This window comes from Camelus ferus, chromosome 20 (assembly GCF_009834535.1).
Source record: "Camelus ferus isolate YT-003-E chromosome 20, BCGSAC_Cfer_1.0, whole genome shotgun sequence".
In the NCBI taxonomy this organism is placed as follows: Eukaryota; Metazoa; Chordata; class Mammalia; order Artiodactyla; family Camelidae; genus Camelus; species Camelus ferus.
In genome coordinates, this window is record NC_045715.1 from 20651464 (window position 1) to 20679113 (window position 27650).

Here is a 27650-nt window from a genome sequence, read left to right on the forward strand (position 1 = left end):
GGACTCTTCCCTGGTTACGTTAGCTCCGCCCTCCGGCAACTAATCCCTTCCGCCCCGTCTTCTAGCTCCGTCTCCTCCGCCGGAAACGCCACGGGCCTACCATCGTTTCCTTCTACTCTCGGCGTCCCTACGTTTCTCCGCTCTCATCTTTCCACGAACGCACGACGCACGCTCCGCCTCTTTCTCTATTTGTCGTGCAAATTCTGCGACCCAACCGCCCGGCGCCGCATTTCCGCCCCCTCTACACGTCTCAACGGCCGACGCCGGGGGCCCGTCTCTTCAGCCAACCGGCGTCCTAGCGCTTGTAAGTCCCTCCTCTTTATGCAAATAATCCATGTCTGCTTCGCAGGCCTTTTTTTTTTTTAAAATAAGGACAACCCTGGAAGTAAAGAGGAATACGGTAGAAAGCGCCCCGCCCTTTATGCAAATCAAGGGGCGTGTCTAGGCGCGGAGGGAGGCGGGAGTGGGGGGGCGCTCCCGGGGGCGGCGGTTGCCCGGATGGGCCGTTAGTCGGAGCCCAGCCGCGGAGTGAGCGAGGGAGACGGGAGGAGCCGAACCCGGCGCCATCCGCCGCCATCCGCCCCCGCCCCACCGCCATCCTACTCCGGGGAGTCCCTAGGCCCCGGTCCCGGACCCCCGCGCACCCGGCCAGGTGAGTCTGGGCAAGCCGAATGCTAACGCCCTTTTCCGGCGCGGGAGCGGTGGTGGCAGCGGCGGTGGCGGCGGCGGCGGGCTGGGGGGAGGAGAAGCTGCCATTAGCCGCCGCCATTTTGTCCTCCTGCTGCCGGGCCCTGCCTGCCCCTCCCCCTCCGATACTCCCACCCGGGGACCCGCACCTCCAGCCCTCCTCTGAGTCCACAGCCTGTCCTTACCTTCCCGCCTTCCTGGCTTCCTGGAGCGACCTTCACTCCTGGGCCGCAACTCCCCATTCTCCACTGCGCTCCTGGTTTCTCACCCCTATTTGTGGGCCCCCTTCTCTGCGGCCACTCTGGGGTGGGCCGCGCCTGACTGTGCTCTCCCAGAATCTTCTTTCCTCCATAGTGGACCCCCTCCCATCACTCAGCGCTAGGGTATCCCCTTGACGCCCCACTTCGCTTCGAGTCACTCCCACTCTGAAACCCTGTTTTTATCCTGCATCTGTGCTTTTTGCGTTCCTCGGTCTCCCCTCTGCTTTTTTTCATTTTTCCTATTCTCTATGTCTTTTCTATCCCACCCCCCCCTTTTTTTCTGGGCCTGTTGACACTGGCCCCCCTTACTGTGATCTACATCCTTTTCCTATAACTCCTGCTTACGTGTATTATTTTCCACCTGCCTTCATATTAACTCTCTTTTATTAGTCTTAGTCTGTTCACTCCACAATTCTTCTGTCTCCTTTTGCTTCAGAGACTGACCTTAAATACCTGCAAAGAGACCCCCATCCCCTCATCTAACCTGTCTTAAAGTTCTTGATTTCAGCTTTCATCCTGGTCCTGTCTGGATATCCCACCAACCTCCATCTTTTTCCTTTACATTATTTTCTATAAATGAATGCCTGGTCGCTCAGGAACTGAGGATGGAGCATTTGGCCTGCTTAAGGAGCAAGGGGCATTAGGGAAAGAAATGACTGCTGATAGGCCTTTTTACTGGGAAGGAAAATGAAATTGGTTCTGGCCTTGGCCCCAAGCTTGCAGGGTGTCTATGTTTTTTGTTTCGCTCACATCTCCAGAAGGTGAACCAGAGCCTGCCAGTGTTTCATCTAATGAAAAAAAATTCTTCCAGGAGGCAGGATAGGGGCAAGTGTAGGAAAAGATAGGTTATCCCAAATACTTGGTTCTATAACTTGGGAGTATGTAGAGCCCCAATTGTTCTATGAGGAATTCTCTGGCACCAGCCCCAAGTCTGGCTGAGCAGGCTCATAAAATCCTTTAACTCCTGGCATACCTTCCTGCAAATCTTCCCAGATGGGAGTGAGGCTGCTGAGAATAGAACCCGGGGCACAGTTAGGAAGCTAGTGTCTAATAAGTAGGGGATCTAGATATTTGTACCTTACATGATAGAGCTGTATTCCTCTTTCTGGTTTTCTCTGGGGCTTAGACTTGCTCTTTTTTTTATTGTAGGTCTCTGAAATGATTTTGGTGGAGGGAGAAGAGGTTATTACTTGTGGGGTTAGTGAAGAGGCTGCTGCCCTTTATAGACTGGCACAAAAGGGAGGGTGTTTACACAAGAAGATACTGAATTTTTATTCGCATTTTCATGGCAAGAGATGTCTGGGGAAAAGAGGGAACATGGCATTTGGGCTCTGTTGGGAGTTAAGTAGATAATGATTGCTTAAAGAGACTGGGGTGTTTGATTAGATGGGAGGAAAAGACATGAGAGAGCCACATATCTGGGCCCCTATTGAGAATGGAAGGGAGCATCTAGGCTTTTCTGTTGGAATCTGTAAATGAAACAGAGACTGAAACACTTGGTGTCTGGCCCACAGGCTCCGACACGTTTTGGGGGAGGTGCCTGCAGGACCCAACGTACTCAATGAGCTTCCAGCGCAATGTCCGATCGCTCGGGGCCGACTGCCAAGGGGAAGGATGGAAAGAAGTATTCCTCGCTCAACCTGTTTGATACGTATAAGGGCAAGTCCTTAGAGATCCAGAAACCCACTGGTGAGGGTCCTGCAATGATGTGCTTAATTATTGGAGGCTGGGCATGAATGGGTCATGTGTTTTAGAGCTCTCCAAAGGGAAACAGCTGTAGTACATACATCAAAAAAAAAGAGGAACACTAGAGACTTTCCAGTTTTGTCTTGGGTCCCATAGGGCATGTTGCACTTTGGGTAAACACTAGTACCCTCCTACAAAGGCGTGTCTATGGTTTCCTATCTTTGGACATGTAAGAATTGGAGGCAAAGAAATGTGGATTTGGAGAAATCTGGGGCCAGCTTGCACCTTGCAGGCTCAAGATCAACCATCCCACAAAGAAGTATTGAATGTAAAACATTTCAGTCTTCCTGATAGGATTTCGGAGTTTGCCTAGGGCAAAGGGAGGGAAGATTTCTAAGAGAAGTTGGGTAATGAGACTGAGGATGCGTGTCTAAATGGAGCCTAGGGTAGGATGCTGTCAGATCTCTGAGGCATTTTTCATCCTCCACCTTTTCTCCAGTTGCCCCTCGCCATGGCTTGCAGAGTCTCGGGAAAGTTGCCATTGCACGGCGTATGCCACCCCCAGCCAACCTTCCAAGCCTGAAAGCCGAGAACAAAGGCAATGACCCCAACGTCTCACTAGTGCCGAAAGACGGAACAGGATGGGCAAGCAAACAGGAGCAGTCCGACCCCAAGAGGTAGACAGAGGCTTGGGGGACCCAGAGTTACGAGTATTTTAACTTTGAACTTCAGGAAGAGTTGGCGCTTGGTCTAGCCCTGCCACTTAAGAGTCAGAGACAGAGAAGATTTTCTCCTGCCTACTGCAGCAGTCCTGTTAAATGACTAGGGAATAGTACCTTTTAGCTTTCTGTCAGATGGATAGAAAGTTGGAAGAAACAGTTCAGCCTATGCAGTAAGACAAGATTATGGCATTTTGTTCTAGTATTTGTAACCAGTATCTAAGAGGCTTGGGTTCAGTTCCTGTCCTCGACCAGTTGGATAAGCAGGAGAGCCACAACCATCTTAGGCTCTGAATAACCTTATTCTACCATTCCTTAGTTCCGATGCCTCAACCGCTCAGCCGCCGGAATCGCAGCCACTGCCGGCTTCACAGACGCCTGCCTCCAACCAACCGAAACGACCCCCAGCAACCCCCGAGGTATTGAAGAAATGGATGTTACTTAAGGGTTGGGGGGCAAGAATGGCTTGTATCTCCTCACCCACATTGCCATTTATTATTTCACTGCTTCCCCAGAACACTCCTTCGGTTCCAAGCGGGGTAAAGTCCTGGGCACAAGCCAGCGTCACCCATGGAGCACATGGAGATGGTGAGTGAAGGGCTGTTTGGGGAGCTCTCTCCAGGCACCCTTTTAGGTAGGAGCCTTGCACTATACCTTCAGCGAAGTGTTCTCATTCCTCTTTGACTAAATTTTGGACTGCATATTCAGTTTTATAGGGCATTTGAGCAAGTTTGTCTCAGTGTTACACAAGTGTGAGGAGAGTGTCCTAGAACTGACTTTGTTTCTTGGGGAATGAGTACCTAATACATAGTGGGTGAGTTTGGAGGTGGAACTGGATCTGGTACCCATCAGGACCTTCAACTTTGATGGTGCATTCTCAGTAAATGTATTTTTGTCTCCTATTCTTGAACCTCAACCCCAACAGGTGGAAGGGCATCAAGCCTACTGTCACGATTCTCTCGAGAGGAATTTCCGACCCTGCAGGCGGCTGGCGACCAGGACAAGGCTGCCAAGGAAAGGGAGTCTGCCGAACAGTCGTCTGGGCCCGGACTAAACCTCCGCCCCCAAAGTGAGTGGCTGTTGTGAGGCAGGGAGGGAGGGAAGGAGTGATTAAGTTACCCTCTTGGGCAGGACATAACCTTATTCCATCTCAGAACTAAGTACTGGCTTATTTATCTTTCTCCCCATCATTTTCAGCTACATTCACACTCTGCCTTTTTCAAAATACAGATTCTACTACTTGGAGGGACGGAGGTGGGCGTGGCCCTGATGAGCTGGAGGGCCCGGACTCCAAACTTCATCATGGCCATGATCCCCGGGCTGGGCTGCAGCCTTCAGGCCCACCCCAGTTCCCTCCCTACCGCGGAATGATGCCGCCCTTCGTGAGTTTGGATGTGTTTTGGATTGGTTGGACTGGAAGCTGGAGAGTTAAGGGTTAGGACTTAGTTTGTGGAGAGGGCAGCTGGAAAACAGGAGCCTGTGACATAGAGTGAGGGTCGGGGGAGGATGATAGGTTTAGGGAGCTGGTTGGCTATTTGACTGTCTCTGAGCAGCTACTGTTGGGCCTTTTTGCAGATGTATCCCCCATATCTCCCGTTTCCTCCACCGTATGGACCCCAGGGGCCTTATCGATACCCCACTCCTGATGGGCCCAGGTGAGTAATCCAGTTCTGGGTTTGTGGTTGGGGAGAGGGGAAGCCTTTTGGGGAAGATGGTTTTCTAGCGAGGAGGCTTGGTCTTACGTGTGTCTATAAAACTGTTTTATTCTCTTCTCCTATTTGCCTTTTCATACACAGCCGTTTTCCCCGTGTGGCAGGCCCCCGAGGCTCAGGACCACCAATGCGCCTTGTAGAGCCTGTGGGTCGGCCTTCCATTCTTAAAGAAGATAACCTCAAAGAGTTTGACCAGTTGGACCAGGAGAATGATGATGGTTGGGCAGGTGAGTGGATATTAAGGACTAAGTATTTTAGTTTTAAAAGGCAAAATCTGGTGAGGAAATAAAATGGGGTCAGGTGTGATAAAAGACATTGAAAGGTAGGGAGATACATGGAGGAAAGCCAAGTCCTGGTAGAGAGCTGAGAGGAGTGAGTGACAGGAGCCATGGTGGATCTAGACATCCATCGGGAGGGCAGTTGGCATTGGTAGTGCATCTTGTCGTGTAGTTCCAGATCCCTTCCTGTGTTCCAGTGGATATCAGACTAGAGAGCAGAATGCTTGGGTTCCAGTCATCACTTTTCTCTTCAGGGGCCCACGAGGAGGTTGACTACACTGAGAAGCTCAAGTTCAGCGATGAGGAAGATGGGCGAGACTCCGATGAGGAGGGAGCTGAGGGCCAGTGAGTTAGGGCCCTCTGGGGAGAGGAGGGGAGCTCAGTTTCTCTCACAGTAATATACTCTTAAAGGCTCTGGGTTTCAGCTGATTTTAATTCCATTGTTGGTTTGCTCACAGCAAGGAGTCCCAGTCAGCTGCTGGTGAGGAACGGCCCCCTGAAGCAGATGGCAAAAAGGGCAACTCCCCCGGCAGCGAACCGCCCCCTCCTAAGACGGCCTGGGCAGAGACCTCTCGGCCTCCAGAGACAGAGCCGGGGCCTCCTGCCCCAAAGCCTCCCCCACCCCCACCTCACCGGGGCCCCGCCGGGAATTGGGGCCCCCCTGGGGACTACCCAGTGAGTGTCTACAATGAGGGGTTGAGAGGGTTAGTTGTGGGAGATTAGTTTCAGCTGAGTAATTGAAGCAGTAGGAATAGAGGAAGCGGGAGGGAAGGCCAGAAATGGGCTGCAGGAAGTGTAGAGCTGTGGAGCATCTCTGAAAAGGTTGAACATTGTTGGTGACAAGCAAGTCTGGGTTAAGAGAGAAATTGGTTGCTAGTTAGGAAAAACGGGGAGACCTGGGTTTTGGGGTCTTTGAAAGAGGAAACAAGACTAGGATGATGAGTTTGTTACTACCCAGAGAGGTCATCGGCCCCAAGGCCTGGTCTTTGCACCTACAGCTAGAAACAGTTGGTGAGTCTGAAAGAGATTGTAAGAAACATAATGACTGACACCTCTGGCCCTGCTGGGTCTGCCCACTGACAGGATCGTGGGGGCCCTCCCTGCAAGCCCCCAGCACCCGAAGACGAGGATGAGGCATGGCGACAGCGGCGAAAGCAGTCTTCCTCTGAAATCTCCCTGGCTGTGGAGCGGGCCCGGCGACGGCGAGAGGAGGAGGAGCGGCGCATGCAGGAGGAGCGCAGGGCAGCCTGTGCTGAGAAGCTCAAGCGACTCGATGAGAAGTTTGGGGCACCTGACAAGCGGCTCAAAGCAGAGCCTGCTGCACCACCTGCTGCCCCTCCTGTCCCTGCTCCACCACCTGCAGCCCCCAAGGAACTGCCCGCACCTCCAGTTCCTCCAACTGCACCAGTCCCATCGCCTGAAAAAGAACCAGAAGAGCCGGCACAGATGGCTCCTGCCCAGTCCACCCCCACTCCAGGTGTGGCTCCAGCTCCCACTCTGGTGAGTGGTGGTGGCAGTACCAGTAGCACCAGCAGTGGCAGCTTCGAAGCCAGCCCAGGTATGGAGATGGTGATAGGTACTACCAGGTGCCAGATCTCTGCTTGGGGTCGAGGGTGCAGGTGGTAAGGATGGGAGTAAACGAAATAGAAGGCAGCTATTTTGGTTTATTGGGCTGTCTGTGGTAGGGGTAAAAGGGGTCCTTGTGCTTGTGTGGACATCTAAAGGGGAAAGATTTTGGTACCTGAATCCCTGAGTAAGTAGTGATCTAAAACCACTTTCCATAGGCCTAGCATGGAGCAAGACTGAAGAAAGTGTCTTATTTTGGTGATTTCATGGGAAGTTAATGCCACCACTGTTGGCTCTTGAAATACCATGAAGTGTTTTCATGGGTTTTAAATGGGAAAGTCTTAACCTTTAGAGGGGGAGCTAGAGGTGAGAGCTGAAATTATGGGGGTGTTGATGGAGTATCTGTTGGTAGACTAGGCTACTCTGATTGTTGTCTTTTCTTCAATGCAGTGGAACCTCAGCTGCCCTCAAAAGAGGGTCCTGAACTGTCAGAAGAGGTTCCTTCTCCTGCCACACCTCCGGTCCCAAAGGTGGAACCCAAGGGTGATGGGGTTGGTCCCACCCGGCAGCCCCCCAGCCAAAGCTCAGGCTACCCCAAATATCAGAAGTCATTGCCTCCTCGTTTCCAGCGGCAGCAGCAGGTGAAGCTGAATTACTTTCTTAAGGACTGCTGCTTTCCTTGGTTTCAACATTCATTCTATCCATAAGTTACTTTCTGGGTCCCTCTACCAGTTCTGTCTCCATTATGTCACCCTAGTTTCCATCTAGCCCGTGTATTTGTAACATTTATGTATTGCCTTTATCTTGCTCCTTTTTCTGTCTGGGGCCTTTAATGCCTCTCTCATCTCCTTTTTTCCTTCCCCAGGAGCAGCTCTTGAAGCAGCAACAACAGCAGCAGTGGCAGCAGCATCAACAGGGCTCCGCTCCACCTGCCCCTGTGCCCCCATCACCACCACAGCCTGTGACTTTGGGGGCTGTGCCGGCTCCACAGGCTCCACCACCCCCTCCCAAGGCCCTGTACCCAGGTGCTCTGGGCCGGCCCCCACCCATGCCCCCAATGAACTTTGATCCCCGATGGATGATGATTCCTCCTTATGTGGACCCCCGGCTCCTCCAAGGCCGGCCCCCTCTGGACTTCTACCCTCCTGGTGTGCACCCCTCTGGTAAGGGGCCATAGGAGGGGTAGGGGACAGGGAACCTCTTAGTCCTGGAAGTTGGGATCAGCATCTTGCTATGGAGAAGAAAAGCTACTAGTTAAGAGGAAGCTTAGCATTGCTGAGATAACTTCTTGTTGCAAGAATGAAAGAGTAGTTCTTTATCCAGGATTAATGTGGGGGTTATTGATTGATTTCATTTATAGAGAAGCTTAGTGGACAACTCTGTTTCAGGAGAGCAGACAAGGTCCAGGAGATGGAGGTGCTGACATTGATTGGACAGACATGGAGGATTAGACTGGGTGATACTTTGTGCTGAAGGGCCTGTAACATGAAAAAAGGGTTTTTCTCATACTGTTTTGTTTCCTCAGGCCTAGTTCCCCGGGAGCGTTCAGACAGTGGGGGCTCAAGCTCAGAGCCATTTGAACGCCACGCACCCCCACTCTTACGGGACCGGGGCACCCCACCAGTGGATCCAAAGTTGGCCTGGGTAGGAGATGTCTTCACCACCACCCCTGCTGACCCCCGCCCACTTACCTCACCGCTGCGCCAGGCTGCTGATGAGGACGACAAGGGGATGAGGTGAGTCTGGGGAGAGAAATGGGTGAGTTTCATAGTGAAAAGATCTGGGGTAGGAGAAAAGGTACTTTGGATTATTGGTGAGGTGATAGGGATAAACATGAAAGGAGTGTCTGGGTCATAATAAAGTATTCTCTTTCCCTACCTAGTCTGTTTTCCTCGTCTTGAGATATTTCCGTTCTTTTCTGTCTCCCTCTTCAGGAGCGAGACCCCTCCAGTACCTCCCCCACCACCCTATCTGGCCAGTTATCCAGGCTTTCCTGAGAATGGAGCCCCTGGGCCCCCAATCCCTCGCTTCCCTCTGGAGGAGACAGCTCCCCCAGGGCCCCGTCCACTCCCCTGGCCCCCAGGCAGTGATGAGGCGGCCAAGATACAAGCTCCACCACCCAAGAAGGAAACCCCCAAGGAGGAGACTCCACAGCTAACAGGGCCAGAAGCTGGCCGGAAGCCTGCCCGCGGAGTTGGAGGCCAAGGCCCCCTGCCACCTCGCAGAGAAAGCCGCACTGAGACCCGCTGGGGACCTCGCCCGGGCAGCAGTCGTCGTGGAATCCCTCCGGAGGAGCCTGGGGCCCCTCCCCGCCGGGCCGGGCCTATAAAGAAACCCCCACCACCTACGAAAGTTGAAGAGCTGCCCCCTAAGCCCCTTGAACAGGGGGATGAAACCCCTAAAGTTCCAAAGCCAGACCCACTGAAGATGGCAAAGGGGAAGATAGGGGGCCCCAAGGAGACCCCACCAAGTGGGAATCTTTCCCCTGCCCCAAGGCTTCGGAGGGACTATTCCTATGAAAGAGTGGGTCCTAACTCTTGCAGGGGGCGGGGCCGTGGGGAATATTTTGCCAGAGGGAGGGGTTTTCGGGGGACTTATGGGGGGCGGGGGCGGGGAACCCGAAGCCGAGAGTTCCGCAGTTACCGAGAGTTCCGTGGAGACGATGGGCGTGGAGGTGGGGCCGGGGGACCGAATCATCCCCCTGCTCCCCGAGGCCGCACTGCCAGCGAGACACGAAGTGAGGGTTCAGAGTATGAAGAGATCCCCAAGCGGCGCCGTCAGCGGGGCTCAGAAACAGGCAGTGAGACCCATGAGAGTGATCTGGCCCCATCAGACAAGGAGGCCCCCACACCCAAGGAAGGAGTTCTCACCCAGGTTCCTCTTGCTCCCCCATCATCAGAAGCACCTCCTTCACCAGCCCCAGCCCGCTTTTCAACTGCCCGGGGTGGGCGTGTCTTCACTCCCAGAGGGGTGCCATCCCGCCGGGGTCGAGGGGGAGGGCGGCCCCCTCCCCCCATTTGCCCAGGCTGGAGTCCTCCAACCAAGTCCCTGGCTCCTAAGAAGCCTCCAACAGGTCCTTTGCCACCAAATAAGGAGCCTTTGAAAGAGAAGCTGATTCCAGGACCTTTGTCCCCTATGGCCCGAGGAGGCAGCAGTGGAGGCAGCAATGTTGGTATGGGTGTGGAAGATGGGGAGCGGCCCAGGAGGAGGCGACATGGGAGGGCTCAGCAGCAGGACAAACCACCTCGTTTCCGGAGGCTGAAACAGGAACGGGAGAATGCTGCCAGAGGGACTGAGGGCAAGCCCTCTTCCTTAACCCTTCCAGCCTCCTCTCCTGGACCGGAGGAGGCCCTCACAACAGTAGCAGTGCCTCCACCTCCTCGCAGGGCAGCTGCCAAGTCTCCTGATCTGTCAAACCAGAACTCAGACCAAGCCAATGAGGAATGGGAGACAGCGTCAGAGAGCAGCGACTTTGCTAGTGAGCGCCGGGGAGACAAGGAGGCTCCCCCACCAGCACTGCTAACCCCCAAAGCTATGGGGACTCCTGGGGGCGTTGGAGGTGGACCAGGCATTTCAGCCATGTCCCGTGGAGATCTGAGCCAGAGAGCCAAGGATTTGAGCAAGCGGAGCTTCTCAAGTCAGCGGCCCGGCATGGAAAGGCAGAACCGGCGCCCAGGCCCAAGCAGCAAGGCTGGCAGTGGTGGCGGCAGCAGTGGAGGAGGAGGTGGGGGTCCTGGAGGGAGGACCGGCCCAGGGCGAGGGGACAAGAGGAGCTGGCCCTCTCCCAAGAACCGAAGGTGGGTAGGAACAGGCTGTTACAAAGTTTAATTGTAGAGTTAAAAACAGGATGGGGAAGATTGAAAAATCAGGGTGGAGGTGCGGAGGAAACCTGAGGGAAAGGTGTGAAGTTGGGGGCTGTGGAGTTTGAGATCTGAGGGCACAGGCTAAGCTGTTAGGCACTGGGGTATTTGTGTTGAGGGAAGGCAGCTGGAAAGCAATTGATAAGTTGGGAACACCCATAATCCTTGCTCCCCATCATAGATATGTATGTGTATAATTGCTTAAAAGTGCTCAGAAACACCTGGATTTTAGCAGAGGACAGGTCGAAGATGAAGTAGAGTTCGATTTCTAGGGAAAACATAACAATTTTGTGACAACTGGAGCTGATGCTCTGTTCTCTTCAGCCGTCCTCCGGAGGAGCGTCCCCCAGGGCTTCCTCTGCCTCCCCCGCCCCCGAGCAGTTCTGCTGTCTTCCGCCTGGACCAAGTTATCCACAGCAACCCTGCTGGCATCCAACAGGCCCTGGCGCAGCTCAGCAGCCGCCAAGGAAGTGCAGCTGCACCAGGGAGCCACCCAAGGCCCAAGCCTGGAGCTCCCCAAACCCCTCAAGGCCCCTCCCCTCGGCCCCCAACCCGGTATGATCCTCAGAGGGCCAACAACAACGGCATCGATTCAGGTAAGCTGGAGGGACTAAGGGTGTGCGTGTCTCCATCCCCACAGAAGATCAGATGCTGAAGGGGCAAGATTCTGTGGCCTGGGGGGCCTTGATGCCAGATGTCTGCACTGAGGGTAGAAGGATTGGGAGGTGGAGTAAGGAGGAAGTGCTCGGGTCAGTGATGGAGCAAGGCAGATGCTAACAGATTTCCCCTTTTCTCCAGACCCCCACTTGGAGGAGCCAGGGCCAGTGGTGAGGGGGGTGGGCGGGACTCCCCGGGACTCTGCCGGGGTCAATCCCTTCCCCCCCAAACGGCGAGAGCGACCTCCCAGAAAACCAGAGCTGCTACAGGAGGTGAGGGGTGGGGCTTGAGGTTGTGCTTAGCTGCTCTCACTTAAACGTTTTTACTCATGTTTTCTTTTTTTCTAGTCTCTGTCCTATTAGTGTCATTGTGTTCTCACCCTGAAGCCTCAGTATTAGTCACTGCTTGTCTCCCATGTTTCTTTGCCCCACACGTGGGGCACTCTTGTCTCAGCTGCTTACGTTCCGTAATGCCCTCATTCATGTTTTGCTTCTGACTTTTCTAACCTTTAGGAATCTTTGCCATCTTCTCATACCTCTGGATTCTTGGGCCCCAAACCCGAGGGCCCAGGCCCTCAGGGAGAGTCCCGAGATGCAGGAACAGAGGCCCTGACCCCTCAAATCTGGAACCGTTTACATACTGGTGAGTTAAGCTGAGCAGAAGGAAGGCCTGTGTTAGAGAGCTTAGAGAGAGGTGAGCTACAGAACTGTTTTCTCACTTCTGTTCTGTTGGTGCTGTTCCCAGCCACTAGCCGAAAGAGTTTCCAGCCTGGCTCTGTAGAGCCTTGGATGGAACCCCTGAGTCCTTTTGAGGATGTGGCTGGCACAGAGGTAAGTGAGGGTGGGAGGGAGTGTCTGAGTTGGAATTTTATTGAGCACTGGTCTTAATTCCCCACGTTTTGGAATGAGTCTGGGGCTGTTTGGTCATGCAGTTGTCTCCTTTCTTTAGTTTGTGTGTGTACATCAGTCAGGTATATTGGGGTGCTTTCTACTCTGACTTAAGTCCTTTTCCACTCCTCTCAGATGAGTCAGTCTGACAGTGGGGTGGACCTGAGTGGGGATTCTCAGGTGTCATCAGGTCCCTGCAGCCAGCGAAGTTCCCCTGATGGAGGACTCAAGGGGACAGCAGAGGGACCCCCCAAGCGGCCTGGAGGCCCCTCACCTCTGAATGCTGTTCCTGGTGAGGGTCCACCTGGCTCTGAACCCTCTGAACCTCCTAGGAGACGACCACCTGCGCCCCATGATGGGGACAGAAAGGTAAATCACCACGAAAGGGTAAGAAGGTTTTTGGGACTCTGGCTTTGACCTTACCTTTGCCCTTTCCTCTGCCTATGTGTGCTGATTTGGCCTTCCCTTCCCCAACCCTTCATTGTGTTGCCCAATACAGGAGTTGCCCCGGGAGCAGCCTCTGCCCCCTGGGCCCATTGGCACAGAACGATTGCAGCGTACAGACCGAGGCCCAGAGCCTGGCTCCCTCCGCCCAGCCCATCGACCTGGTCCCCCAGTCCAGTTTGGTACCAGTGACAAGGTCTGAATGGGGTGAATCTGGGTGACTTGGGTTGGCTGGAGAGAAGGGAAGGGTTAGAAGTGGGAAGTGGAGGACACACGTCTGATACATGGGATAATCTCCCTTGCCTTGTGATCACAGGACTCGGACTTGCGTCTAGTGGTAGGAGATAGTTTAAAAGCAGAGAAGGAGCTAACTGCATCAGTCACTGAGGTAAGTGGGAGAGTGAGATTGATGGAAAGGCTTTAGACTTCTGGATAAGGTGTCTGGGAGTCACCAGGGCATCCAGGATGCCCAGATAGCCCTCTTGATAAGGCTTCTCCTTCCCAGGCCATTCCTATTTCCCAGGACTGGGAGCTGCTCCCCAGTGCTTCTGCCTCAGCTGAGCCACAATCCAAGAACATGGGTTCTGGGCATGGCCCAGAGCCCAGCTCCTCAGGCCAACGCTTGTACCCTGAGGTCTTCTATGGCAGCCCTGGGCCTCCCAGTTCTCAGGTAGGTCCTATTTCCTATCCCATGACCCTTTCTGCCTACTGTCTTCTAAAATCAAACCTTTCCAATTTGTAGTTTATACCTTCTTGTCATTTCATTTTTCTCCTTGCTTTTGCTATAGTGGGTGGGGGGTGGGTGAGCTTTTCTTGACGAGAGAAATTGGAACTATTCCAGCCTTACTCTTCTTCAGGTCTCAGGGGGAGCCATAGACTCTCAGTTACATCCCAACAGTGGAGGCTTCCGCCCTGGGACACCCTCGCTGCACCCTTACAGGTAAGACTAGATTTCTGTGGACTTCAGAAGGAAATGGAGCCGTGTTTTAGGGGAGAAGAAAGAGTAAGGTATTTCTAGAGTACCCAGAGGCTAGTGAACTTACCACATGGTTAAGGCTAACGGAGTAAATGACCCTGGCTTCCTGACACCTCTCCTCATCCTTGCTCCAATTTCTTTTCAGATCACAGCCCCTGTACCTCCCCCCAGGCTCAGCTCCACCCTCTGCTCTGCTCTCTGGGGTGGCCGTCAAGGGCCAGTTTCTGGATTTCTCAGCACTGCAAGCAACAGAGCTGGGGAAATTGCCGGCTGGAGGAGTTCTTTACCCTCCACCTTCCTTCCTCTACTCTCCAGCTTTCTGCCCTAGCCCTCTACCAGACCCTCCCTTGCTTCAGGTAAGAGGTGGGTGGGTGCTGGGCTTGGGGAGTTAGGGGTGAGGGGAAGAATGCTTTTTGGGGAGTTGACGTATTTCTCCCTGTTCCCCAACAGGTGCGTCAGGATCTGCCATCCCCCTCAGATTTTTATTCTACTCTGCAACCTAGTGGCCAAAGTGGCTTCCTCCCCTCAGGGGCCCCTGCCCAGCAGGTACTGCTTATGTTCTCATTCTGTTCTCTTTCGAGCTTCTTTTTTTGTTAACTTGTTTGGACGCTATTCCTGGTATTCTGACATTCCTCTCTGTTCCCCACACACACTCCCATGTTTCTCATTACAGATGCTTCTACCCATGGTGGACTCACAGCTGCCTGTGGTGAACTTTGGCTCCCTGCCACCAGCGCCACCTCCCGCCCCACCTCCCCTCTCTCTGTTACCTGTGGGCCCTGCTCTGCAGCCCCCTAGTCTGGCTGTGCGGCCCCCACCTGCTCCTGCTACTGGGGTGCTGCCTTCACCTGCCAGGCCCTTCGGCCCTAGCTTGGGGCGAGCAGAGGTAAGGTACAGGAACTGAGGTGCTAGGGAACCCTGAGAGTTTAGGGGTAGGAATTCAGTATCAAGATTAAAGGGTTGAAAGGCAGGATTCTCATGAATTTTTTTTCCTTCAGCTGCACCCAGTGGAACTAAAGCCGTTCCAGGATTATCGAAAATTGAACAGCAACCTTGGGGGACCTGGGTCGTCACGTACTCCCCCAGCTGGAAGGCAAGAGAAGGGAATGGAATGCAGACTGCCTGTCCCCTAGGACTTCTTTGGTCACTTCAAATACTTTTCCTCCTGTAGGTCTTTCTCGGGCCTCAGTTGCCGTCTCAAGGCCCCGCCTTCCACCTACAGTGGAGTTTTCCGCACCCAGCGCATCGACCTTTACCAGCAGGTGAGGGAGAAACTCCTGTCTGAATTTACAGGAGTTAGCACCTGAGTTCCTGTTCTTCCATCCCTGACCTCCCTTTGACATAACTCTTGCACATGTACCTGTCCCCCAGGCGTCCCCATCTGATACCCTGCGCTGGATGCCAAAGCCTTGGGAGCGGACAGGGCCACCTCGAGAGGGGCCGTCCCGAAGGGCAGAGGAGCCTGGGTCCCGAGGGGACAAGGAGCCTGGGTTGCCCCCACCCCGCTGAGGGATTTCCCCTTGCCCCCTATCCCCGGGGCTTGTATATAGATTATAAATATATAAGGGGGAAAAGGGGTGGTGGGTGGAGAAGGGTTGTAGGGCTGGGGCCTTGCTTCCCCTCCTTCCCCCTCCCCTGGTCCCCTATCCCTGGGGCCGTTTGTTAAAAAAAGAAGAATAAAAGGATTAAAAAAAGTATTTCCAAAATGATTTTGGGGATGGGTTGGCTGTTTGCAATCTCTTGTCATATAGTCTGATGCCAGGTGATCTGTAGAGTGGTTTCATTCAGGGAATTGCTATTACTTCAGTGATCTCTTGTAACAAACTACCTCAACACTTAAACTGTTTTATTGTATCTTAAAGTTGTGTGGGCCAGGAATTACATCTGGGCTTCCCTGGGCAAATCTGTTTCTTGTGCCTGTGAGGTTGCTTGGTAACCAGTTTGTAGCTGGGCTATCCTATAGGGCTTTACTCACACGTCCGGGGCTGTGGTGGGCCGTCTGGAAGGTAGAATCCATTGGATTGTCAACCAATGTCTCTGTATAAGTTCTCTAGCAAGATAGAGTCACCAGGCCTTTTATGTCCATGAGCCAGTGTTCCAAGAGGTCTGGGCAAAAGCTGCAAAGCTCATGACCTGGCCTTAGGTTGCCTCTTCTACATTCTGTTTGTCCAGCATTAAGCTGGCTAAAAGGGGGAGGGGACGGCAACTGCGTCTTAAAAGGAGTAGCAAAGAATTTGCAGCCACATGTCACTTCAGTCCTGTCTACAAACAGGAAGTGCCTTTATAGCTGTCAAAGACTGAAGGTAGACCAGTTCCATCACAGTCAGACTTGGTTCAGTTACACTGGTACTACTGCATGCATCAAGGTAAGACTTTAGGTCTGCAGCTGCTTGGAAAATGGTTTACTAGATAGCTTGAGAGCCCTATTATAAAATGCGCCCACAGTATGTTTGTTTACATGCAAAAGGCTTTTGCACAAAAGCGTTCCTTGGAAGTGGCCAACATTGAAACAGGCTTGTACGTTTTCTCGTGCTGCAGTCAAACAATACTGCATATATATGCTCATGGTGAAATGTTAAATGCTGCCCAATATAGCTGGGTTCCTAGGAATTAATTTAAAAAAACAAGTTCATAGAAGACATAAGGGAATTAGACTACCTAATGAAGACAATTCAGAGACAAAAGAGCCAGGAAAATCTGACTTTTATTTCTTAAATACTGTGAAGGAAGAGTGGGGAAATGGTCCCCAGATGATGGAGGGCCGTGGAGCAAAGAGCTAGGGATCATCAGCAAAGGCCCTGTGGGCATTAGGGAAGCGCTGGGGGCTGTAGTTAGGATCTTCCTGCAGTCGCTTTTGTATATCAGCCCGGAGCTGGATAGAGAGCAAAGCAGGTTGGAGAGGTACTGGCCAAACCCCTACAATCCCAGCAACCACACGAAGCCATCCCTCAGAGGCCAACACTTCCCCAACAGCCATATACTGTCCAGTAGCCCAACATGGCATCACTGAGCCTCCCCAGATGCTACTAGGGAAAGCATCTTAAAACCATCAAACGGTAGCCCCAGACTGACCAGTTCACCTCTGAAGGAATCCAGGGAAGACGGGCCCTAGCCCAACCCCTCCCACTTGACCATCCCTATGCTACTTAACGGTAGGGGCACCTGCTGCCTGTAGCTCTCCTGAACCTCTGGTGCCTCCAGGTCCCGGCTCAGGCTCTCAGGGCTCGTCAGGGGCCGAGCTCCGGCTGCCTTAGCTGCCCGGCTCACAGCCTCTGAGAGAAGCAGCTGGGGGCCCTCACCCTGCATCATCTGGGGGGCAGGGGGTCGGGAGGGAAAAGAGGATCAACGTCAGCTCCAATGCCACCACCCAGCTCACCCTTTCCATGAGTCAACCACTGAGTCTCCATTCTAGTGGAAAGAAGGGAAATAATCCAAGTGTAGTTTTGACAGCAGAAATGGCTTCCTAATTTTGTTTGGCTCTGGCCAAAACCAGCATTTGAATTTGCTCACTTGGTCTTCAAAATAAGAGAGGCAGGATGGGTCAGGCCATCCAGCATTCACAGCCAGCTAGTCACCAGCGGAAGCCCACCTTATGGAAGCTGGGCCCTAGTCACAGGATTAGGCAACTGAGGGATGACAGCACTGCTAACAGACTAATGCAAAGGTGTGAGGTGACAACCGTGAGCAAGTCTGAGTCCCAGAAAGGTTCTGGTGTCACTTAAATGAGGAGACTAAACTAGAAAGAATTCCTTCCAGCTCTAGTTAGTTTGATTCTGAGAAGGGTATTTGGGTAATGGGGACGTCAGGGGAGAGGCAAACCAACCTTGCGTCTCTTGGCAGGCATACCACTGAGGTAGGCGTCACTCAGGGGGGGCTGTGGCTTCACCTTCCGCTGGCTCTGAATGTCCTGCTGGATAATAGGGACCCATTCCTGGGGGGGGAATGATGATGAGAAATTCCCACAAGTTTCAGCTGCCTTAGCCCACTAGGTCACCTCCTGACACTCACTGGGGGGACTGCTGCTGCCCAAGGTTCTGTCTCAGCCGAAGCTCCATCCTGTTCGTCTCGGGAGCCCCCCTCAGGAGCAGGAGGTGGACCTCGGGACATGGCCTCTTCTGCTGTTGTTCCAGGGGCTGGGGACGCATTCTCCCGCTGGGAGTCGGACAGTGGGAAGATCCAGGCTTCAGAATTCTCAGCCTCCAGCCCTTCCGCCCCAGCCCTCCACACTCCATATTATCTGGCTCCTCAACCTCTCCCTGGTACCTGAGGCTCAGGGGAAGTTCTCTCTGATCCCTGAACTTCCATTGGCTCCTCAGGAAGTGGCTGTGAAATTAGACAGAGGAGAACACCACAAAGCGCCCTCTCAGATCTCTCCAGGTCCCTCAGGTCCCCTGACCCCACAGTCCATCAGGTTCCTTACCTGGGGCGGGTCACCAACCCTACGGACGTATCTGAGGATGGCATCAGGGCCCACAGGCATGTGCTCCAGGACCACCTGAAGTCTCAGTCCCATCATAGTGGTCAGCCAGCTCACCAAGGATGGATTTACTCCACGAGACATGCGACGCTGAGGGGCAGAAAGCAGACTAGAACACAAAATGCTCAACCAGCTTTTGAAAGATATCAAAGAGTAAAGGAGGACAGTTTGGAGGGAAAAAACTGAGAATTGCAGGATACCAGAGAATGGAAACCCAAGAAAATGAAAGGCTGGGGATCTGGGGCTCAGTGATGCTTACAATTCGGCCATTGATGACAGCAGCAAGCTCCATCTGCTGTCCGCCCAAGCAGTGCAGGTTCAGGGCCAGGCATTCAAACAAGCCCTGGTTACACAATTCCAGCAAACGGGCCCCAAATCCACTGTCTGTGGGCAAGACATAAGGAAGGAACACTGGCACCCGGTAGCTGCTCTGCACATACAACACACCCCCCAACTCATCCTGGCCCAGCCAGCCCCTGACCTGTGCAGTGCATCACGTGAGCAGCAATGCTGTTAAACTGCTCTTGGAGAAATTCCAGGTTTGTCCGGATGATGTCCACACCTGGCTGAACTTGCACCAATGACTGAGACACAAGACACACAAAGACCCCAAAATCAGAAAGCCCAAGAGACTGGGAGTTGTGGGTGAAGCAGCTGGAATAGCAGCCATCCCACCTGGAGCCAGGAATGGAGGGGATGGGAGAGGGCTACTCACGAAACTTTCCCGCACGTACTCTTCTAGCCCCGTGATCAACGTGTGGGTGGCCGTCTAGGGGAGAACAGCACAGCTTTACAACAAAGCCCCACCCCTCAAGGCACTCCCCACCCCACCACAAGTCTAGGGCTTGGGCTGGAGCAGTCGCAGCTTCAGACAACAGATAAAAAAAGTCAGGAAGAAGAAAGAGAAGGTGAGAAGGAGGAGAGCTCTGGGCCCAAGGTCTTCATTTACCCGGATGTTACCAGGTGTGGGCTCCTGGCCACCCAAGTAGTGCTGGTGGAAGAAGGATCGCAGCTGGGGCTGGAGCCGCTGCAGTGGCTGGAAATGCCCGTGGAGAAGCATCACCACATCCACCATGGAAAAGTTCTGGCACAGAAGAGAGAGCAGGGCCCCAAAGAATCCTAGGGAGAGGTGCAGAAGTCAGCAGCTATCTTGAGCACTTGGCCTACCCACCAGCCCATCAGCCTCATCCCACCTTGGCAATATCCCTAAACAAAGGCCATCTACCTTCCCCTGGCTGCCCCTCCCTAGAGAAGGCCAAGGCACCCTCATTTGCTCACCAAGGGCCCCATCAGCCCCAGGCTCAAAGATGTTGCTGGATCCACTGAGGCGTTGTATGAAAGCAGCGATACTTTCACTGCTGCCAGCCCGAGCTCCCAGGGAGCCCAGCAGGGAGCTCAGTACACCCTGCACCACTGAGGTGAAAAACTCCAGCGGCAGGCTCTCAGGACCCAGACCTCCAGGACTCCCTGTGCCACCAGAAGGGGACCCTGGTGGGGGCGCCGTCTGCTGCTCTGGGGCTGGAGGTGGAGGCGGGGGTGGAGGGGGTGGAGGGGGTGGAGCGGCCGTTTGTGTTGCCTGGCCAACAAAGAAGAAATAAAGAACAGAAAATGAAGTGAGAATGGGGACAAGGACAGAAAATGGCATCAGGAAAGCACAACTCAACAGGGGTCTTGAAGACAGGGAGCTCTACTTTGGTCTCTGCTCCTTAAAGCAGAAGGTCCAGGAGTAGTTTACTCCACAGCAAAGTGAGGTCCAGAGACTACCTCTCTCCTTCTGAATGAGTCAGGTCAGAAAGCAATGACACAAATTACTATGCCTCTCTCTCTCAACCTCATTTTCCTCATCTCCAAAATGGAGGATTCTAAGTCAATACACTCCCAGGGTCCCTTCCAAGTGGCAATATAATGGCAATAAGACACCAGTGCCCCAAGCTTGGGAACAGGAAGGGGGAAGTAGAGAGCAATGCAGTCTCTCACCTGCAGGAAGTCAGTCATGCCCTGGAGAAAGGCAGGGACACCAGGCATCGCCACAGTGATGGTGGGAGAAGCCATGCCAGGCCCTGCAGCCCCTGGCCCTGCAGGCCCCAGCAGGTTCCCCAGGAGCTGAGAGAATTGAAGATCAGAGGCAGAGGGCTGAGGGGGGGGAGGCTGGGCAGGCCCCCCCGGGGCAGGGCCAGCTGTGGTAGCCGTGTTGGTAGTGCCAGCACTGGCCGAAGCAGTGGCAGGGGCTGGAGGTGGAGCCATTCCTGGGGTCCCCTGAGCTGTAGAGACCAAAAGAAAAACGTTGAAATCTGAAGAAAAACAAGACACCACAGGATCTCCATTCTGGCCTTCCCAGCAGGAAGGCAAGAACAGAGAAATATGGAGAACTGGGAAGCGGCCAGTGAAGAGACCGGGAGGGGAACACCGGCCTTCAGAGCCATGGAGACCTCTTCAGTTCAAGCTAGGGAAGAACGAAGACTCACCCACAAGGACAGGCTGCATAAGAAGCTGCCCCACAAGGCCGCTCACCATCTGGGCTAAAGACGCATTGGTCCCCAGACCAGCGCCCGGCTGAGGGGAAAGAAGGGGAGGCTTTCAGTCTTGGCTTCTCCATGCCCCACCACAGAATTTCCTGCTCACCTTCTTTCCCACTGGGACTCCGCCACCTCACTTACCAGAGCCCCCGAGACAGGGGGACCCCCAGGATGGGAAGGCCGAGCCTGGGGAGGGGTGGGCCGGGCAATCACCACCCGGGTCGGAGCTGTTGGGAAGCCTGGCACCTGCTGTCCTGTAGGGGGCAGAGGGGAGAGACCGAAGAGGGCTGAGGGCCGGGCCCTTGCCCGCCAGCCGACGATACCAACACCATGGACCGGGCCCCACCGCCCAGGCTTCCCCTTTCTGGTCATTACCTGTGGCCGCGGAGGCAACAGCTGCCACCATGGCCTGATGAGTGATCTGGTGGGCGACGGCGTGCATGAACTCAGGGGGCAGGGAGGGCAGCTGGATGAGGGTGGAGCCTGGGGGGTGGGTCTGATGTAACCTTGAACCTGGACCCCCTTCAACCCACCCACTTGGCTCTACCCCGTCTCTACCCAGAGCTCAACCTGCTCTGATGCCCTCACTCTTACCCAGGGTCTGGCCATGACCAGGGGGTCCTAGGGGGCCAGTGGGAGCACTCGGAACTCCACCAGGCTGTGTGCCAGAATCTGGGCAAGAAGACAGAGAGAGTGGCCCTGAGACAGGCAGGGCCAAGGCCTAACTGTATCCTCCTGAGATCAGCAAGCTGCAGGCCTTCACTCCCTCAACCAGAAAGCCCACCTTTCACTCCATCTAGACACGGAGGAGACACTTCCTTCATCGTGCAAACAACTCTCCAAGGACAAGCAGTTCTTCCTGCCCCTCGCCGTACACGCCAACTCAAAGAGCTTCTGCTCTGGTCTCAGTTACTGCTGACAGCCCTGGCCTCTTGCTCCCTTGCCCTGGCTCTCTCATACCTCAGTTCCAGCCCGACCTCCCTCATCGCGCTGCTCTTCTCTCTGCTGGCAACTGTTCCTAACTCACCTTGAATGTTCATGTGCATCATGACCACGGGTTCCACGCTCTGGTGGGAAATCCGGATGACCCTCGGGTGGCTGGCAGTTGGAGGGGGAGCTGGCCCTGGTGGGGAAGCCCCCTCGGTCGAAGACTCCACAGTGGTCGAAGAGGGAGCCAGGGAAGAGGCCTGCCCAGGACCAGGGGGAGGTGTCTCTGCATTGGGAGTTGGGGGGGGCCGAGTCCCATTCCCCGTCATGGTCACAGTGGTCCCCACATTGATCTGGAGGACACAGATGAACAGGGCAGCAGTGAGAAAAACCCCAGAGCTTAACCCAGAGCAACCCATGAGATACTTCTAAATTCTCCATCCTGCCTAACAATATGTTTCCAAAGTCTGACCCTTTCTAACCTGCCTTGCGCCGACAGCTTCTCTGGGTCATCCTATCAACAGCCCTCCATTGTCTCTCAGCCGGGATTCCTCTGACCCACCTGGATGGGGATGGCTGCCTGCTGGAGCACCATGGGGGTGGTGTAGTGAGACATGGGCCGGACCACATGCAGGTGGCGGGGGGGCGCACAGGCCAGATTGCAGCGCAGGTCTGACAACGCCACAAAGGTGTTGCCCAGCAGCCGCAGGCTCTCGCCAACCAAGTTGATCAGGCGCTGGTCCTCTTCACGGCCCTCTTGCTGTAGCCCCAAGGCCAAACACAGAAAAGCAGAAAACATTAGGCTGGCATTCACCTTGCTAACAAAACCACCACCTTGAGAATATCATGTCCTCTACATCTTCAAGCATATCCTTGGGAGCCTCTGGGTAGATCAAATCTTTGCCAATAAGTTCTATTCTACACACATAGTTTCCTATCAAAATAAACCCTACAATAAATCAATAAGGTATCATCTGCTAATCTGTTAGTTTTTTTTTTATGTTTTTATTGAAGTGTAATCAATTTGCAATGTTAGTTTCAAATGTATCCCTTATTTCCTAAACTTCCTAAATAAGTTGAGGGACCAAAAGGTTGCAAGAACAGTGGTTATCATTAAGATCCTCACCTTCTCTGTCAGGAAGGGAAGATCCCTTACTTGCAAGTCCAGAGAGAAACCATTTTGTTACAAGTCCAGAGAGAAACAATTTTGTTGCAGACAATGTGTTTTGTAGGGGGAAGGGGTGATCTGCATTTCACCCTGTTCCACCTGGAGTAGTGGAGGTGGGGGGCGGGCGGGGCTCACATTGTTGTTGTAGTCCGTTGTGGCAGCAGCACCCAGAACCTCATAGTAGCGCTGCAGGAAGGGCTGGAGGCGGCTCTCAAGCCGCTGCAGCTCCTGAAGCACCTCGACATACTCCGCGGGGGAAGGATGGCTGTGTGCAACCCCAAGAGGCAGTAAGCCAAGGTTTTCCTTAGATTCCCAACCTCACATGCCCACCCTGTCTCTTCCTGGCTTCCCAAACCCCTGACCCAATCCTTCCCAAACTAGCAGAGCTTCTGTTCTTTAACCCCACCCAGGGGAAGATGGGGAGAGGAAAATAAACCGCTTCCACCCTCCCCACCACACTTATCCTGTACCTACAATGGCGAAAATCTAACTCTGAAAAAGAGATGGGGCCTGGATGAACTCAGAGGAAAGAATCTCCATCAGGCTCAGGAAGCACCATTTGGATTTCCTTGCCCCAGAGAGGGCAGGGCTTCTGGCTCAGCAGCCAGTCCTAACTTCATTTACCTACTACCCCCTGCCCCTCAACACCAACCCTCCAAGGAAGACTTCCAAGCAATTCTTCCTCTCCCATCAGACCCCTCCTGGTCCCCATACGTTACTTAGAATCCCCAACCCACTCCCACCCCAAAAGGTTCCCTCCATCTCTCACTTGGGTGCATTTGTCTCTGGGGCAGGTGTTGCGCCCGCTGGGGCTGGGCCGGAAGGGGTGAGCTCCGGGCTCTGGGCGGGGGCATGCTCCTCCACTTCCTCTGCCTCCATGGGCTCCCGAGGAGGCACTTCACTTTCGACTGGTTCTGATGTTTGAGAGCTCAAGGCTACTGGCTCCGGGGCCACAGCTGGTATCTGAGGGGGTGGCTGACTGTGCTGTGCTTGGGACCCTCCTCGGCACTGCAGGTGGAGAGAGTCAGGACACCAAAGGCAGGATGAGACTGCGGCAGAGGCTTACCCAGGTCGAAGCGGACTGAGTAGAGAAGCTGTGCTGACCAGGCTCCCTGAAGGCAGGGGTCCTCATCTGTATCTCTGACCCCCTAGCAACCAGTGTAAAGCTTAAACAAATCAGATGTGTGACAAATATCTGTAATACCTGCAAACAAATTACTAAAGAAAAGTAAGCATTGTAGTTCCCTACCCACCAAGAGAAGAGAAAGAAAAGGCCACTGGTTGCAGCTGCAGTACAAACTAACGGAGTTAGCCCACCCCCGTATCAAACACGCTAAGACATTTTTAAAAAGCACAGAATCCTTATTTAATTGAAAAGACATATTGTGAGTTATCTGACAAGTCTGCAACAAACTTCTCAGATACCAGGTATCTGGGGATCAGCAGGGACAAGACAGTCTCACAAAGCTACTTTTTCTGCCCGAAAGAATAAAGATTGCAGAGAAGAGACCAGATTAGAAAGAAAGAATCCAGTGGATGTGGCCAGTCATGTCCTCACCCTTGGGCTGAGAGAAAAGGGGTAGGGAGGATGGGAAGAGAGACAGACAGACCCTAGCCGGCCTTGCCCACTCACCTCCATCCGGGATAGTAAGGTCTGTATGTCCCTGATCATGTGCTGGGCCATCACCAGCCGGACTCGGGGCTCACTCTACAATAAGAGAAGGAAAAATCAGGGCAGGCTTGGAATAAAGCCATGAGCTCCACAACCAGGTCCCAGCCATTTCCTCAGCCAGATCCGCCCCCACCTCATGGCCTCCTTCTCCCAGATCCCCTTCCCTGACCCTCCCAGGCCCCGGGATACCTGAATCGGGGCCTGTTCCATGTTGATGTGAACATCCACAGCAGAGCCGTCACTCTGGGGAAAGGGTAAGGGAAGTTGCTCTGGGAGAAGCCAAATACTAAGGTCCCCCACACTTCCAACTGGTTCTCTGGAGCCCCACCCACTATCTTCTCAAAGACAAAGACTATATTATCAGACCACAGGGCCCTCCAAACCCAATCTAAAAACTGAGAAACCGGTCTTATGAGGTCTTGGCTGCTACCACTACCAAAACTACACTCTCCCACAAAAACCCTCCCATGAGGAACACAAGCTTACAGGAAGATTGAAGGTTCCAACCATGACATAGCTGTTGGCATTCCGGTCATGAACAGAGGCCCCAGGCCCCCGAGTACCAGGCGGGGGTCCCCCACCATGGGTAGCTGAGGCAGACCCTGTTCCAGAAGATGCCCCAAAAGGGAGCTGAAGCTGAGGAGGAGCCCGTTCTACCAGGTGGATAACCTTTCCCCCAACATCTGCAGGAAGAAAAGATACACACCAAAACATTGTAACATTAGGTAAACCCACAGCCTCAGCTCAGGACTCTGGACAACTGCCTCAGCCTCTGAATGGCCTCCCCCACTCCCTTACTGTATTCTTGGAGCTTCTTATCATCCTGCAGAACTCGTCCCTGATAGATGAGTCGTTGTTTCTCAGAAGGGATGCTGACAGAGGCAGCAATGTGCTCCTTAAACTCCTTTACATTCATCTGTAAGGAAGAGACATGAATAGGAAGCAGGGAATGGAAGAAAACAGGAAAGATAGAAGAGGGACAACTGACTTGTGAGGGCTAAAAAGCCATCCCATCATAAAATCACTACCTATTTGTCTTAATTGTGAGGTAATCATTGTGCAAAGCCCTGAACTAAGGCAACACCTGTCAAAATACTTACGATACACATAGGGAACTGCAGGTTATATGCCTAGTGAAAATTACAGGGCTGAAAAACAGAAAAGACGACTGACATTCCCTTTTCTCCTCCTCTGCCTGGCTCCCAAAGGAATGTGTCTAAAGATACCAAAGGAATGTGTCTAAAGATACCAGTGACCCCTTCTCAAACACAAAATGATACAACTCTGTAATCTTAAAGATACAAACGCTGACAAAGAAAATGGAGTGGAGAATCAGGTTAAGGTGGGAAGACTGAGCCAAGATGAAAGAAAAGGGATCAAAACAGAAAAACTTTTGTCCTAACCATACAACTGACTCTTGGGAAGCACCAAGCTGTTTACATACATCTAATTGCAAAAGCCTATATGGTTTCCTTAAAAACAGGTAACACGTTTTAAAACAACAGAACAACTCCCTCATGATTTTGTCTCCAATAATGACATAGATAGCTGTATTCCTGCCATTAAGCTCAAAAAACCTAAAATACATCGTAAATATTAGTAATTCCACTCAAGAGTCTATTAGGGCTCTTCCTGCATTATGAACTCCATTTTCTCTACTTTAAAAACAACAGTTTTTGTTTGTAAGACACACTTGCACTTTAGGTCTATGTGTTCTGTTTCCCTTCCAAAAGGCAGGAGCCATGTCCGTCCCTTTGGCTGGGATTCGTTCACGATGTTGGCATACAGATTCCTCCCTCCTTCTTTCCCTTTGCATTTTTATTGAGGTGGAGGAAGGCAGAAGAAAATCTGCCTCACCCAACAGAAATCATAGAGGTAACATCAGGAAATGCTCTGCCTACAACATGAACAAAGGATTCAATGAAAGGAAATTTGAAGACCAGAAAATCAGACTCTTCTCTCAAGCTAAGGAACCTACAAGAGAAAGAGTTAATGGATGTCTTCCAGAAGTACTGGGTTCTCACCTGGGCCCCCACAATAAAGGTCCGGGTCTGTGAGTCCAGGGTCTTCACCAGCACCTCCAGGCTGTCAGGCTCCTTCATAGTGGTACTGGTACTATCATTAGACTCCATGGCCGACAGCTGTCTAAGGAAGAATGGAAAGGAGGCGGCCCGCTGTCGCCCAAGGCAGATTTTTATGTACCCGGAAGCCTCCCCGGCCCAAGACTCCGCCCCAATGCCTAAGGAGTTTCTCCCACACAAGCACACACACTCACACCCGCCCCCATCCCTCTTCTGATTCCGGGGCACAGGGAGAGAGACACAAAGGGCAAGAGATCTACGGCACACGGAGCTGGAGGACGGGAGGTGGGAGGGGCTCCACGAAGCCAATCACAATAAGGGAGGGCCAGTCGGGCTAGAAAGCAGCGAAGGAAGGAAACACAAAACCAGTGTCATCACCGGTCGCGACAGGACAAGGGCCCAAGAAGTCGGCAAACCCTGGGACAACGCAAGAGCGAGGGTCGCGCCAGACCTGGCGGAGAAAGTGGTTTCGCGCGCACGCGCGCCACGCCACGCCCATCGAACCCGCCTAAGTCACGATAAACCCGAGATGACGGACACTCACTGAGGGCCAGACCGGCCAGCTGACTGCCCTTCTCTTCCGCCTTCCCTCGGTGCTCTAGCAAAGCGGCCCAACTAATACACCAGACTCAACACACCAAACACACACAGCGCCAGCCAGCGGCTCCGCCCCCGACTTCCCCACGGGACCGTCACTTCCGGTCTCCCCCAACCTGCCACCGACGGCCACTTCCGTTTCCCCAATAGTATTTGGGGATCGCGAGGCGGTACTTCCGGCTCCCCCCAGTTCCCCAAGCTTTACTTTTGTGGGGCACGACGAGAAAGTCCGCGGCCCCAAATAGTAAGCTTCTGCGGCCGAGACGGGCCGGGGCCGGCCTAGATGGGAGGGAGCCGAGCACCCCGAAGAGCCGCCGCCGCCGTCGCCCGGGGGACCGTATTGCGCCTGCGTGCGTCGTACTACGTAAGCGTACAGAGTTAGGCACCGCCCCACCCCCGCCGGCGGTGTTCCTTTCTCCCGTGCGCGCGCTTGAGCAGTAGGGAGTTGTGGTGGCCACTATAAATGCCTGAAAAAATTAA

The 27650-nt window shown here is 53.5% G+C and overlaps 2 protein-coding genes and 1 non-coding gene across 20 annotated transcripts; 2 read left to right on the top strand and 1 right to left on the bottom strand.

Annotated features, from left to right (window-relative positions):
- The first annotated feature begins 460 nt into the window (after positions 1–460).
- On the top strand, positions 461–15429 carry PRRC2A (proline rich coiled-coil 2A). 2 transcript variants are annotated; one of them, XM_032462648.1, is made up of 31 exons: positions 461–652; positions 2462–2636; positions 3133–3310; positions 3672–3771; positions 3868–3940; positions 4278–4421; positions 4583–4734; positions 4928–5007; positions 5149–5291; positions 5597–5687; positions 5801–6017; positions 6426–6900; positions 7359–7549; positions 7774–8071; positions 8434–8644; positions 8843–10705; positions 11093–11364; positions 11567–11697; positions 11938–12067; positions 12170–12255; positions 12448–12681; positions 12812–12952; positions 13073–13144; positions 13262–13426; positions 13614–13696; positions 13878–14088; positions 14183–14278; positions 14406–14618; positions 14731–14825; positions 14904–14994; positions 15104–15429. In XM_032462648.1, the coding sequence occupies exons 2-31, from the start codon at positions 2525–2527 to the stop codon at positions 15239–15241; spliced, it is 6486 nt and encodes a 2161-aa protein (XP_032318539.1). In that variant the 5' UTR covers positions 461–652; positions 2462–2524; the 3' UTR covers positions 15242–15429. The 2 variants fall into 2 exon arrangements, with proteins under 2 accessions (XP_032318539.1, XP_032318540.1); XM_032462649.1 differs by having other exon boundaries at positions 13280–13426.
- LOC116658421 lies at positions 2820–2950 on the top strand. The gene has a single exon (XR_004313800.1). It is a non-coding gene; the product is annotated as a small nucleolar RNA SNORA38 (small nucleolar RNA).
- BAG6 (BAG cochaperone 6) lies at positions 8775–27539 on the bottom strand. 17 transcript variants are annotated; one of them, XM_032462652.1, is made up of 26 exons: positions 27376–27525; positions 26517–26637; positions 25291–25408; positions 24979–25175; positions 24682–24735; positions 24454–24528; positions 23590–23828; positions 22956–23085; positions 22215–22412; positions 21753–22005; positions 21320–21424; positions 21101–21208; positions 20867–20979; positions 20675–20762; positions 20187–20470; positions 19488–19785; positions 19159–19328; positions 18925–18978; positions 18691–18793; positions 18469–18593; positions 18153–18299; positions 17996–18055; positions 17741–17884; positions 17556–17663; positions 16895–17041; positions 16418–16604 (listed from the first exon to the last, which is right to left on the bottom strand). In XM_032462652.1, the coding sequence occupies exons 2-26, from the start codon at positions 26622–26624 to the stop codon at positions 16509–16511; spliced, it is 3522 nt and encodes a 1173-aa protein (XP_032318543.1). In that variant the 5' UTR covers positions 26625–26637; positions 27376–27525; the 3' UTR covers positions 16418–16508. The 17 variants fall into 17 exon arrangements, with proteins under 17 accessions (XP_032318561.1, XP_032318543.1, XP_032318546.1 ...); XM_032462655.1 differs by having other exon boundaries at positions 26517–26633; positions 27376–27506; XM_032462654.1 differs by having other exon boundaries at positions 27287–27444.
- Between the last annotated feature and the right edge of the window lie 111 nt (positions 27540–27650).

Coding starts and splice junctions, on each gene's coding strand:
- PRRC2A (XM_032462648.1), top strand. CDS start 2,525: ATGTCCGATCGCTCGGGGCCGACTGCCAAGGGGAAGGATGGAAAGAAG. Junction 10,706..11,092: donor CCCTCTCCCAAGAACCGAAG/GTGGGTAGGAAC, acceptor TGTTCTCTTCAG/CCGTCCTCCGGAGGAGCGTC. Junction 13,697..13,877: donor CCCTCGCTGCACCCTTACAG/GTAAGACTAGAT, acceptor ATTTCTTTTCAG/ATCACAGCCCCTGTACCTCC.
- BAG6 (XM_032462652.1), bottom strand. CDS start 26,624: ATGGAGTCTAATGATAGTACCAGTACCACTATGAAGGAGCCTGACAGC. Junction 17,664..17,740: donor GGGCAGCAGCAGTCCCCCCA/GTGAGTGTCAGG, acceptor TTCCCCCCCCAG/GAATGGGTCCCTATTATCCA. Junction 16,605..16,894: donor AGGAGAGCTACAGGCAGCAG/GTGCCCCTACCG, acceptor CTCTCTATCCAG/CTCCGGGCTGATATACAAAA.